Source organism: Bombina bombina, chromosome 1 (genome assembly GCF_027579735.1).
Source record: "Bombina bombina isolate aBomBom1 chromosome 1, aBomBom1.pri, whole genome shotgun sequence".
NCBI lineage: Eukaryota > Metazoa > Chordata > Amphibia > Anura > Bombinatoridae > Bombina > Bombina bombina.
The window spans coordinates 416,507,271-416,521,212 of NC_069499.1; the positions used below are offsets into that span (position 1 = coordinate 416,507,271).

General features: G+C 35.6%; 1 protein-coding gene across 9 annotated transcripts in view; it reads right to left on the bottom strand.

Annotated features, from left to right (window-relative positions):
* The window catches only part of BAZ2B (bromodomain adjacent to zinc finger domain 2B), an 842,173-nt gene that overhangs the window by 264,821 nt on the left and 563,410 nt on the right, over nt 1–13,942 (bottom strand). For all 9 annotated transcript variants that reach the window (XM_053698336.1, XM_053698337.1, XM_053698343.1 and 6 more), the window contains 3 exons: nt 10,566–10,718; nt 972–1,159; nt 219–407 (listed from right to left, as the gene is read on the bottom strand). In XM_053698336.1, the coding sequence (XP_053554311.1) occupies nt 219–407; nt 972–1,159; nt 10,566–10,718 (530 nt within the window). The remainder of the gene's footprint in view (nt 1–218; nt 408–971; nt 1,160–10,565; nt 10,719–13,942) is intronic.

Genomic DNA, 13,942 nt, shown 5'->3' on the forward strand with positions numbered 1-13,942 from the left:
ATGCTCAGAAACTTCTAGCTTTGCGTATATGGGAATATTAATGATTTAAAAACATGATTGCGTCAAAGGGGGAGGCTGCAGGACGCCATATAAGGTAGGACATTTCTTGCTGTCCTAATAGCATTAAAGCCCAGCGCTGTTAGGATGGCATGGAACGTCCTGACGACGTGAAGGGGTTAAAATATACAATTTTTCAAGAAAAAAATACCACTGTATACCTTGCTTTTGTTTTTAGATTGTGCTTCATTTTCTGAATCAGAATCATCCTCATCACTCTCTTCAATACTTTGGTCTTCTTCATCCTCCAAATCCTCAGAATCACTGCTACTTAGTCCTTCACTAGATGTATCAGAAGATGAACCAGAATCGCTGTCACTGGAGCTTTCAACGTTCTTTCTCTGTTTTTGCTGGAAACAAAAATAAACAATGAATGATAATCACAATATAATATTATATATATACATATATATAGTTTAAAAATGTAAGAAAGATTTGTATGCCAGTTTACAGCTACAAAAACTCAAAATAGTTTAAATTTTGACAGCTATTCTAATACATATTTAGTTTTTGATGATTATATTATCAAGATTGTCAAACTAATTCAGTATACGTGATTGCTGGCAGATAATCATAAGATTTACATTAGCAGTGACTACTACTCAACGCCCCCTTAAGGAATATATTGTTGAAGGGGTTTTAAGCATGCTTAAGAGTATTTCTGCCCTATATGTTTTACTGGAAAGGCACGTAGACTAATGTGCGATTGTCTGTGAGGAGGCATGCTAGTTATAATACCTGAGGAGCACAGAAATGGCATTCTGACCCTTTTCAGTTCTACTGGATAGATTTGATTTAATCTTTGTCATATCTATAATATCTATATCTCTTCCTAAAGATTAAATTAATTACATAGCTCTATTGCAACGGCTCCAACAGAAATAACAATGTGTCAGTGCGCTGGAAAAAAATACCTTATCTTTAGGTTTTTCACTTCTATTATCAGATTTGCTCTGTTCCTGTTTACATGAGCGACCACCTGATCCTCCTGAGCTCACAGTCTTTACTTGTCCTACAGTACTTGCGGTAGTGGTTGATAATACAGATGTGCAGTTGCTTGTCACTAGAGTTGGGCTACTTCCATTCATAGATCCATTTATACCTTAAAAAATATATATATTTAAACTTTTAAATCCTCCTTAATAACATTCATTTTTAATATTTGAATATGAAAATGTAAAAATATAATAAAAAAAAATTATTATTATAAACATTTCTTAATTAGTTTGTGAAACTGCAGCACAATAATAGAACAAAAGTACATAAACCCCAATTGTGAGCTCTACACATTACACAGAAATCTCAAAGCCTCTCACTGATCAGTATATTTTCCTGAAGTCCCTGTGTATCAGATGGTTTTAGTGATTATGGTGAGGATCCATGAGATAACAGATGATAGATTGACACCACTTAAAAGTGTATATAGGCAATAATATAAAAGGAAGTTATTAGAAGATATGCAAAAACATTTATGCCCTGCCTTATGCCCAATATATAGTGCAGTATAATTTATATATATATATATATATTTATTTTTTTGTAATACAAAATTGTATTCTTAACCTGTGATGACAAAACTGAGATTTAAAAATAAAATAAAAAATAGTTTCATATAGTTTAGTTTCCAGATAAGTAAGTCTTTAGTTAATCAAGAATTTATTAGGAGAATTATTAATCGGGGGTTTTAGGTTGCCTCAAATGAGCAGAGAGAGACACGAATACCTCTCTAATGAAATGATGACTGTGCTTACAGAGTAATACTTTAGGCAGAATGGGTATCAGTGAGTAATATCAGACTCAACTCGCAGTGGTTCTTTTATCCAACAGCTTTGAAATGGTTTTCTGGTACTACTGTATCACATAAAAAACCTCACTATTCTTGGCAGGGTAGTAATTTTGACTGGATGCTGTAGCACATAGAATGTTGAAGCATCCTATAGAAGTATCTATTCCATGCACAGTAACAGCATATTTTTCTGATTACAGTACAAACCTTTCTTTTATGCACAGACATTATTTTCTAGTGCAGACAAATTAGGTGTGGTGGATAAGGGAAACGTATTAATTAATGCTGGGTTGTTTTGCACAAAATTTTATTTATAGTACTCGAGAGCAGATCATCATTTAGAAGCTTATATACGATTTAGTTATTACTTCAGTTCTGCCTTCATATGTCCTGGCAGGTAGCATGGGCACTTTTTTAATTTTTTAACATAATTAGTTGGATCATACAATTTAAGATAGTCTAACCTAAGGCCAGGGGAGCATAATGTAGCTTTCCAATGTTTTTCACCCATTTCAACCTATCCTTATCTGAAAGTACTCCTGAAGAAGTCCATGAAGCAGTCCATGACATAATCTTACTAAACAGAACCTTGGATAACAGTATAGTTAAAATTAACCTTTCATGATTTTGATAGAGCATGCAATTTTAAAGTTTTTTTTTATTATTCTATTATCTATTTTGCTTCAATCTCTTGGTATCCTTTTCTGAAAACATACCTAGTTCTCAGGAGCAGCAATACACTACTGGGAGCCAGCTGCTGATTGATGGTAGTATATTCATGGCTCTTGTCATTGGCTCCCCCAATGTTTTCAGCTAGATCTTAGTAGTGCATCTCTGCTCATTCAGCAAAGGATGCCAAGAGAAAAAAGCACATTCGATAAAAGGAGAATGAAGCCGTGGAAAGATTTTGGGTTTTATGTCTCTTTAAGGTGTGTTAGATACTGGAAAAAAAATGTATGCTTGCCGGATAAAATTATTTATTTTATTATCAAATATATGATTAAACTCAGAACACCAGGAGGAGGCAAAAACACTCAATCTCTCCAACTCATACATATGGTCAAAAGAAAGTAGAAAAACAGAGAAGCAGCAAAGATAAAATAGGGCAAGTGAAGTGCAAACTAATACTGCTGCCACCTGTACAAAAAAACAAATGCGTGTCTATGTGTCATGTAATTGGGACCTGTCGGGTTGCTGCCTCTTTAATTGGGGGTTTGGCTTAACATGCCTTATAACCTCCTACTCTACAGCTATGCATCGCTTGTTAATTTTACTGCCTTTCTGACAAAGGTTGTTTCATTGCTAGCTCTTACAAAGCCCTCTTAGCCCTTGGATACGGAATTCCTGAGAAGTGCATACACGCCTCTCAGCTGTTCATGCCGGAACAGTTTTCACTACCGTTGTCTACAGTTTTTCCTAGAACCAGATCTTCATCTAACAGCTGATCAGTTTCAAGCAAGCTCAGATCTCAGCATTCCGGACCGCCTCCTCTGACTCTCTCTTCACAGTCAAACACTTCAGGTAACGATCGTTCTTGCTACGCTCTGGAAATTGACTGTTATTATTGCTTATACGTTTCATCCCTACACTCTACGTTGCAACATATTTAAGTAACCAGCTATCTCATTAACTTAAGCTTTCTGCATTCTGGAATACATGAAACACGGCTTCTGTTTTTGAACTCTGTTAAGCTCAACATGCTTAACTTATCTTTAATCCAGCCCATAGTCCTTTTAGCTTCCATTCTCTACCACAATATATGAAATCTCACTAGGATACAGGGGTGCTTATTTAACTATTTTATTTTCTCATTTCTTTTTTCCACCTTTATGTCAGCTACCGTTAATTTCCTCCAGTACTCATTTAATTCTCCTTCTGTGTTGCGAGTTACCATACATGTAATTGTGATCACATTTCTAACCATTCTTAGAGGACAATTCTAAGTTAACCTAACTCTGAATAACCTCCTAGATTGTAACAACTCCTCGCTACTGAAGCATCCTATTTTCCCATGATTGGGGAATAGTGTTGCAGCCTGTTAGCCACATTAATATGTTTCCCTCTTGCCTATTTCATTTCTTAAACTGAATTAAGTATCGAAACTTTTGGAATCTGCATATACACTAAGTTCAGAATATTTGATTCACTTGCAGCAATCATTACACTGTGTTATCTTATACCTAAGCAGTGAAGGCCACAAGAAGATCACAATATAGGGCGGTATGAGAGTTAAGGCAGATATGATACTGAATAGGCACATCGGCCCGCTGAACTCTCTTGCCAAAAGCAGCCTCAGAAGAGTCAAAGTTATAAAAGTATGTAAGGAAGAACAAGTAGCTGCTTTACAAATTTGCTCAATGGAAACTTCCTTCCTGAAGGCCCAATATGTGGCAACTGCTCTAGTGAAATGAGTAGTAATGAACTCAGGGGGAGTCTTCCACACTACCAATTATGCCTTGCAATTCAAAGCTTAGGCCAAGAGACTAATGTAACTGCCGAAGCTTTCTAACCCTTGTGAGGTCCATAAAAATGAAAAAAGAAGACTAATTTCTAAAATCCTTTAGAGCTTCAAGGTAAAATCATAAAGCTCTGATAACATGTAGGTTGTGAACAAGTCGCTCCTTGAATTTGTTTGGAGCTAGATATAATGATGGAACCTTCATTTCCTGATTGATGTTGTCTTAGAAAGAAAAGAGTAATTGGTTCTCGGAAATGCCTTATCCTGATGAAAAATCAGGTAAGGAGGATTACAGGATAAAGCTGAAAGTTCAGACACTCTCTTGGTTGATGCGCAAGTGGAACAAAACCTTCCAAGACAATAACTGAATGTCAAGACCATGCATAGGTTTAAAAGGCCTGGGGGACCCTTAAAACCAGGTTGAGATTCCACGGTGGAGTAGCTGATTTAACAACTGGTCTGATTCTAATCAAGGTCTGAACAAAGCAATCTTCTTGGAATACAATACCGACAAAACAGTTATCAGACTCTTAAGAGAAGTGGCTGGTCTGCCTTTTTCCAGATTGTCCTGTAAGAAATGTAGCTCTCTAGGTATCTGAAAGGGACTTCAGCAGTATCCTCTACATTCACACCAGAAATTAAAGCTTTTCCAAATTTTGTGATACATGCGCCTGATTTAAAACTACTGTATATAAATGAATATGTATTTATTTTTTCTTGTTGTGTTTTTTATTTTAAACATAAATATATATTTTAAAATGTATATTCATGTTACAAAAGGCATTAGTATTACAATTTTTTTATTACATAACAAGCATGCAGTTATGTAATACTATAATTATAATGCAACTGTCTTTTGTAACATTAATATCTATTTTAAAAATATGTTTTTATTTAAAATAATAAATGCATCAAGCAAGAATATCTACATTTTAATTTATATATCCAATACTTTAAACTAATATGCATTATACATGCATTTTATTTCAAAGGTTGTATATATAATGTAGTCAGGCCTTACACTGATATTCAATATTTAAAATGGCATGCATGTATATTGCATAATGGTTTAAGCATTGCGTATACATTAAAATGTATTTATGTTAGCATGTTGTGTTTATTAGTGATAAAATAGATAAATATGTTAATATATAATTTATGTTATAGTAGTCCGTAGCATTAAATTATATTTTTACATAACAGGCATGCAGTAATGTAGAACTATACTGTAGTTAATCAACATTAATTACATTTTAATTTATATGCAAATATTTTAACATTATGCATACATAACAATGCATCATTTTAAATATTGAATATGTATAAGTAGGGTTTTTGCTTCTACAGTTAGTTTGTAGTTTATGGCAGATTAGGGGTCAATGTTTAAATTATATGCATAGTCATGTACAATGAATATTGTTTAAAGTATTGCAAAAATCTATATATTAAAAGGTTTTTAATGATGCTTTCTATTATTTGAAACAAACATTTTCAAATATATATTTATTTTTTAAATAATAGCAAGCAATCATTAAATCCCTTTTAAGATATCTACAATACCTTAAATAATCTACATTGTACATGACAATACATATTTTGTCAAGGAGATGAGGTAAACGCTGGAGGGCAGGCAAAACCTTACCGGCCTAGCCATGCTCCTGGAACTTAGCGCCGGACTGGAATTCAGCCCTGGTCCGCAGCTTCTTAAAAGTGTTGCCAATCGAGTAGGTTGAAGGGGATCAAGTCTTCCTTTTGGTAAGTTGTCGGCAATTTGAGACACCTAGGAATACCACTTGAGACATCTAGGAATACCACTTGTTTGGGGGTGCTACCTTCTGGGAGGAATGGGGGACAAGATTTGGTGTAGGTGGTCGGTGGGAGGTAGCAAGGGGGTGTGTAGGTTAGACATGATGTAGGTATAGGTGATCAGGGAAGTTAGAGGGGTGTGCTAGTGGGAGTAGCCTGCACTTTGGACCATCTGAGACAAGATCAATATGTTCAAAGCAGAGAAGTGCAGGTTGCGAGGAGGGTAGCGGGCATGCTTGTCTCGCAAGCTATCAAGACTACAATCGCCTGAGCTAGTTAGTGTAGGTGTAATAAAACGTAGGTCCCCACAGCAATATTTGAAGTGTGCCTACACAGAAACTATTTTTAGTTTCAGTGAATGTACTGTTTGTGCCTTGAAGGCACACTTCAAATAGGCCCGTGCCACAGCAATATGCAAATGAGCGGCAATGCGGGTGGATAAGTCACACTCCTATTGACTTCTACCATTGAATTTTACTTGTAACAGGCTTTATGGTCTGAAATAAGTAGTTCAATACAGCATCAAAGAAACCGAAAATAGGTATTCAATCTCTTATACATGAGAGACTTAAGATCTTGAATCAGATTCACAAACTAAGTTCTGTGTGGCCTAACTGGAGCAGTCAGATTAATTTAGCATGACCTACTCCATTGAAACTATGACTCTTGGAAACAGAAGTCATCAGATCTATGTCTGGAAGAAATGTCTTCCTAGGATGCAAAATATAGAATTTTTTCTGTGACCAATCAAAAAACCTACAGACTTCCTTCATTGCTAAGTTCCCCCTTGATAATGGACATAAGCTACAGCTGTAACATTGTCTGAATGAAAACTAAGATCTGTTTCTCCTTTCAGAGGAAGACAGCTCTAAAGGGACCTAAAAATTGCACACCAAGATCCCCAGTCTGAACCTCAGATCAAGAGAATGTAACCTGCAGACTTTGATCTACAGATGAGATGGAAATTGAGTGTAACTTTGATCCCTGATCCATTAGAGAAAGCTGCATAGTAACCGAGTCTATAATAAATCCAGGAAAAAAGACTCTTAATTAGTGAGAAAGAGAACTTTTAAAATGAATTCTCTAACCATGTCTGCAAAGAAAACAACAACAACAACAACAGTAGAAAATTGGTATGAAATACAGCAGAAGGAAAAAAATGAAGCCTAAACCAATATGTTGTCCAGGTATAGAGCCACTAAACTACATGAGTATTTATTACAGACAAGAGAGTTCCTACAACCTTCAAAAAAATTCTGGGAGCTGTAGATAGACCAAACAAACTGAAAACGTTTGTCATTAAAGTCAACGTTTTGCCTCTCCAATATTTTACTTGGTCTGTCACTTCTGGCCTTAACTAAAAACTGTACCCGTGGTTCCATCTCCTTACTATGTTCCTCACAGTGATGTTGAACAACCTTTGTTTTGAGGTAATTTCAGAATTGTTTTGGGCCCCCATGTTGTCACTCTTCAGAGGAGAGGTTAAGAGAACAACAACTTGCAGTTGGCCACCTTAAATACCTTTTCTCATGATTGGATGCAACTGTCTATGAAGTTCAAGGCTTAATGGGCTCACCAAACCAATTGTGTGTTCCAATTAATCAGTGCTAGGTAGTTACAGGTATTCAAATCAACAAAATGACAAGGGTGCCCAAATGTATGCACCTGTTTAATTTCGTTTTGATGCACATTGCACATTTTCTGTCCAATAAACCTCATTTCACTACTGAAATATGACTGTGTCCTTCAGATATTTGATAGATCAAAATGAAATTGCTGATCCAAACATGAAAATCATGGAAATTGTCAAGGGTGCCTAAACTTTTGCATACGACTGTAAATGTTGATATAAACTGACCCTGTTGAATAAGGGGTAGAATTGCCCAGATTATTACTATTCTGAAAAAAGAGAAACATTTGATTAAAGGGACACTGAACCCAAAATTTTTCTTTTGTGATTCAGATAGAGCATGATTTTTTTAAGCAACTTTCTAATTTACTCCTATTATCAAATTTTCTTTATTCTCTTGGTATCTTTATTTGAAATGCAAGAAACTAAGTTTAGATGCCGGCCCATTTTGGTGAACAACCTAGGTTGTCCTTGCTGATTGGTGGAAAAAATCCATCCACCAATCAAAAAGTGCTGTCCAGAGTTCTTAACCCAAAAAAGCTTAGATGGCTTTTATTTCAAATAAAGATAGCAAGAGAACGAAGAAAAATTGATAATAGGAGTAAATAAGAAAGTTGCTTAAAATTGCATGCTCTATCTGAATCACAAAAGAAAAAAATTGGGTTCAGTTTCCCTTTAAAGCAATTAAGTTCAGAATTGGTCCAAAGATTTCCTCTTTCCTGGGAATAATAGTAAAGGATGGAATAAACCCTTCACTTTGTTCCAAAACTTAAATTACAGCTAATAAAATTTGGAAAGACTTTTTGAACGTTAAAATGAAGATAACTTTCTCAAAAAAGGCTTTGATTTGAAACCTATTTAGAAATCATGGAAAACCATGGTTGGAATCCAGAGATTTTGGATAGACTGTGATAAGAATCTGGATTGGGACCATACCTTCATGCTGATTTGGAAGAGGAAGGAGGCTCATAGAATGCTTGGCCTTGTTCCAACTGCATAAAACTTCCAGGAAGATCTGGTTCCTAAATTGACAAAAAGAACAAAAATTGAATATTTGTTTTATTTTTCCCTTAAACTTCTTGTCCTGAGAGAGAAAAGTTAATTTTTCTCCAGACACAGTGGAAATGATGACGTCAAGACTAGGTCCAAATAAATTCTCCCTTGAAAAGGAGAGATAGAAGTCTATCTTTGGACGCTCTGTTTGCTGACAATGACAAAATCATAAAGCACTGGTCAGCACTGCTAAAGTCATATAGTAGTGCGTTTTGCTAAAGGGAATAGCAACATCCACCACTGAGAATGTTTCCCAAAGATCTACATTGGAAGCCAGAAAAGGAAACATCTTATTAAATTTAGAGGCTGGATTAAAAGAAAAGACCAGGTTTTATTTTAATAAGAGCCTCAAGAACAGGAAAAAAACTCTTGTGATGTAGCAGAAGGTTTAAAAATAAAATCCAGTTTGGAAGGTTTTCTATGATGGACCCCTTAAAGGGACACTCAAGTCAAAAATTAAACTTTCATGATTCAGATAGAGCATTCAATTTTAAACTTTTCAATTTGCTTCCATTACCAAAATGTGCAGTCTTTTTATATTTACACTTTTTCAGTCACATACTGAGCATGTGCAAGGATTAATAGAATATACTTATATTAATTTGTGATTGTCTGGTGGCTGTCACATAATACAGGAGGAGTGAAAATAGACATGCCTTTGAAACTTTGTCAGAAAAAAAATCTACTACTCTTTTGAAGTTCAGACTTAGGGGCCGAATTATTAAGCGGCACCCGCACATGATTAGCTGTGGTGAATCATGTCCACCCGACATCGCTAAATGCCGAAAGCATATGTTGTTTGCATTTAACATTGCAAAGCATTTCTGGTGAAATGCTTGTGCAATGCCACCCCCTGCACATTCGCGGCCAATCGGCCGCTAGCAGGGTGTGTCAATCATCTTGATCATATCTGATTGGGATGATTGCTGTCCGCACCTCAGAAGACCGCTGCTTCTCAACTTAAGTTTCTGGCGAGCCGGAAACTTCGGGGGTAGATTGCAGCACCCGCTGCTTGATAAATTTACCCCTAAGTGTTATTGCATTGTCGTTTTATCATGCCTTTGTTAATGATGCAATTCTACTGTATTTACTGGTCCTTTAAAATTGGTGTACCTATTAATAGCGTGTGCGCTATGTGCGCGCAAGAAATAGCTGCACTTACCTCAGATGTATCCACTCTAATGTGCATAGTGGCTGCAGAAAAGGCTGCTTCCGGTAGAGAGCCCATCCAGTGCTGTGTACCTCACAACAGAGGATCTATGTATGGAGTAAAGTTCTCTGAGGGAAAATGGGCCTCAAATCTGTCTGAGGATCCCTCTCAATGAAGAATCTGAAGCACCTCAATTCTCTACCTGCATCCTATGCAGACAAACAAAAGAATAGAATACCAAAGATGTGGGAGGGATTAAATGCTTGTAGAGCTTTGGGAATCTTTGCCTCCTCCTATTGGCCAGGAGTTGAATCCCATTAGTAATGTCTCATGGACACTCACCACCTTATGAAAGAAATTAAATAATACTATTTTGAAAACACAACAGCTAATTACATACACATAAAATAGTTTCTTTATACAATAATAAATAACTATACAAGTTAAAACAAAAGCCACAGTGACACAAAAAGTAACTACTGCTTTAGAACCCATATTAATTACATCAAATTTAATTTAAATGCCACTATAATTTTCTACTTAGATTCTGGAAAATGTATTATCACACATTCGTATTACAATCCTACAGTTTTGATCATTTTAAAATTAAGCAGGGGTCAACTACCTTTCTCAGCTCCCACACGACCATTTTTTGTAGATTTTCGGAGATGGAAAGAAGAGTCATGGTTCTGGGCTTGAGGAGAGAACAAAGGAGGGATTCCGAGCAGTGGGGGGAAAAAGGCAGCACGAGTGTGTGCATCAGTCGTACGCCACCATTCTGTAACACAAAAAGAAAGCAAACCAATCAAATTCAGATATATTGTGCATCAAAAAGAGGAGGTGTTATACTCAATATTTTTACTAAGTAGAAACATTATACAAGCATTTTTATATAAAGGGATATTCTCCTTAATATCCCTATTTGCATATTTTACTATTTAAGTTTTATTGTTGGACATATTATCTGAGTAATTTATACAATCCAGATTAGGTTTATAGGTGCATTACACAATTATAATAATCACTGTTCATCTCTACTTTGTCACTAATATTTTTCACTGTTAAAATTATATATCACAATCATGTCAAGTACACCCATCACCTTTATACATTTTAATATGTTTTAAACAGGCTTGTCCATACTGGTTGTGGTAGATGGAATGGAACATATGTTTACAATATGGAAAAAATGATCAACTTAATAAAGTAAACCAATAGAGAGTGGCTTGAAGAACAAAAGGAGTAAGCTGAACACCAGTGCAGTGCTGGCTACCTATAATATACTGGCATTGTTCTTCACCTCATTCCTCATGGTGAGAGAGATGAAACAACCAAGAAGGTTACAATATCTCTAGCAATTTAGGCTAAACTGGTTAATCCCCATTCACAGTGAGACAGTAAGCAAATTACTAGGAAATGTACTGATTTATCCATTAGCCCTGAAAAAGATACTCTCTTGGTTAAAGCTCCACGCCAGGATCCAAATTGTCCGGGGACATTTTAGGGTCTGACACCATGATTTGCAAACAGTTCTGGTGCATGCTGTAGTGTATACCAAAGCTAATGCTGGTTGTTGTGAAGTACCAACAGACAGGGCTTATTTGTCTCAAATGGAAACAAAGCTACAAAAAACTTAAATAACCATTTTAAAAAAATATGTACACATAAGAGTTGTTCCTCATGGTTTTGGAGGAAATAAATTACTTTTCTTCTGGGGTACTTATGCTCATTGATTCCCAGTATATAATTAACTGAGGAATTCATGTAGCCTCCGCACTAACAAAGCAAAATAAGAGTGACCTCATTCACAAGAAGAATTCAAATAGTTCTATACTGAAGTAAAACAAAAAATTAGACCAAAAAGTGGCATGACATAGGCACACAGTCCAGCTAGTCAACCCATTATTCTCGGAGGACAGTGAGGGAATTATTTACAGGGTTCTAGACTCATGGCTTTGGGTACAGAGTTGTTTAGAGACAATATAATAACATTACATTCACTGGCATTAGGACAGAAACTTGTTTTAGCCTTATCTGATATCTCATACATTTAAAGGAACATACATCCCAAAAACATTTCTTTCATCATTCAAATAGAACATATCATTTTCAACAACTTTCCAATGTACTTCTATTATCAAATTTTGCTGCTTTAATGAAAAGAAGAATGGTAAGTTCAGGAGCGTGCACGTGTCTGCAGTACTATATGGCAGCAGTTTTGCAACAATGTAATACATTAACAAGAGAACTAGATGGCAGCACTATTTCCTGTCATGTAGTGCTCCAGACATGTGCACAGTACCTATCCAGACATCTCTTAAAGAAAGAATAATATGAGAATGTGAGAATGAAGCAAATTTGATAAAATGTCCCTTTAAATTCCTGAATTCTTAGATTATAGAATCCAGAGGTAAACAGGACAAATATCTTTTTCTAGGAAGTTACAGTCCAATCAGAAAAGATATATATGTAGGGAATTCCTCTCAAGGTTATTTTTAAATATACAGCTATGCAATAAGTAGTGGAAAATCCTACCCAAGGTCTACTGTAAAGCTATTTAGCAGTAAGGTTTACTGTAACATTATTTGGGAATATTGCCAGTAATTTTAATTCAAAACAGGGTGCACCGGAAGTTCAGCTGTACTGCGCATGTACGATATTGCCAAAAAGCACCCGATTATAGGCCGCGCTCTGCATATAGACCGCACTGCAAATTTAAAGCTACAAATCAAGGGGAAAAAGTACAGTCTATATGTGGAACAATACATGATATATATTGCATGTGTATGTGTGTACATACAGTGTGTGTGTGTGTATACAAAAGAACAATTTTACATACATGTGAGAATATAAAGAAGGGAAAAATTTACAAAATAAAATGTGTTTCAAACTAAAAATCTAAACCTAATAATACCTTGCTAAATTGTTATTTTTGTATTTACTCTTAAAAAAAACATCTTTAAAGAGACACTAAACTCAAAACTGAATTCTTTATAAACTGTTTATTTATGCATAATGAAATAACTTTCATTTAATGTTCGTAGGTTTGGCTGTGTATAAATCTGAAGTTTTCCCACTGATCCCAGAGAGTATTAGCTTTATGAGTGCAGGATCACATTTATGTGCATCCCTAATTGGTCATTGCAAAAAAAGATAAGATATACATGCTAGAAGCTTTTCAAGAGGTGTGTCCTTAGTTATCAAAATGACAGTTGGAATGCTTTTAATGCTTACAAAAAATACATTTTTATGTAGATATTTTTAAATGAAGTGTTTAATTTATGATGCATACAAAAGAAAAATACTTTAATTATGTGTATTTAAAGGGACAATGAACCCAACATTTTCCTTTCATGATTCAGACAGAGAATACAATTTTAAACATCATTCCAATTTACTTCTATTATCTAATTTGCTTCTTTCTTTAGATATCCTTTGTTGAAGAAATAGCAATGCACATGGGTCAGCCAATCACACGAGGCATCTATGTGCAGCCACCAATCAGCAGCTACTGAGCTTATCTAGATATGTTTTTCAGGAAAGAATATCAAGAAAATTAAGCAAACTAGATAATAGAAGTAAATTAGAAAGTTGTTTAAAATTGTATTCTCTATCTGAATCATGAAAGGAAAAAAAACCCTGAATTTATGCTTACCTGATAAATTACTTTCTCTTGCGGTGTATCCAGTCCACGGATTCATCCTTTACTTGTGGGATATTCTCATTCCCTACAGGAAGTAGCAAAGAGAGCACACAGCAAAGCTGTCCATATAGCTCCCCCTCCCAGTCATTCGACCAAAAGTTAGGAAGAAAAAGGAGAAACCATAGGGTGCAGTGGTGACTGTAGTTTAAACAAAAAATGTTTTACCTGACTTAAATGCCAGGGCGGGCCGTGGACTGGATACACCGCAAGAGAAAGTAATTTATCAGGTAAGCATAAATTCTGTTTTCTCTTGCAAGGTGTATCCAGTCCACGGATTCATCCTTTACTTGTGGGATACC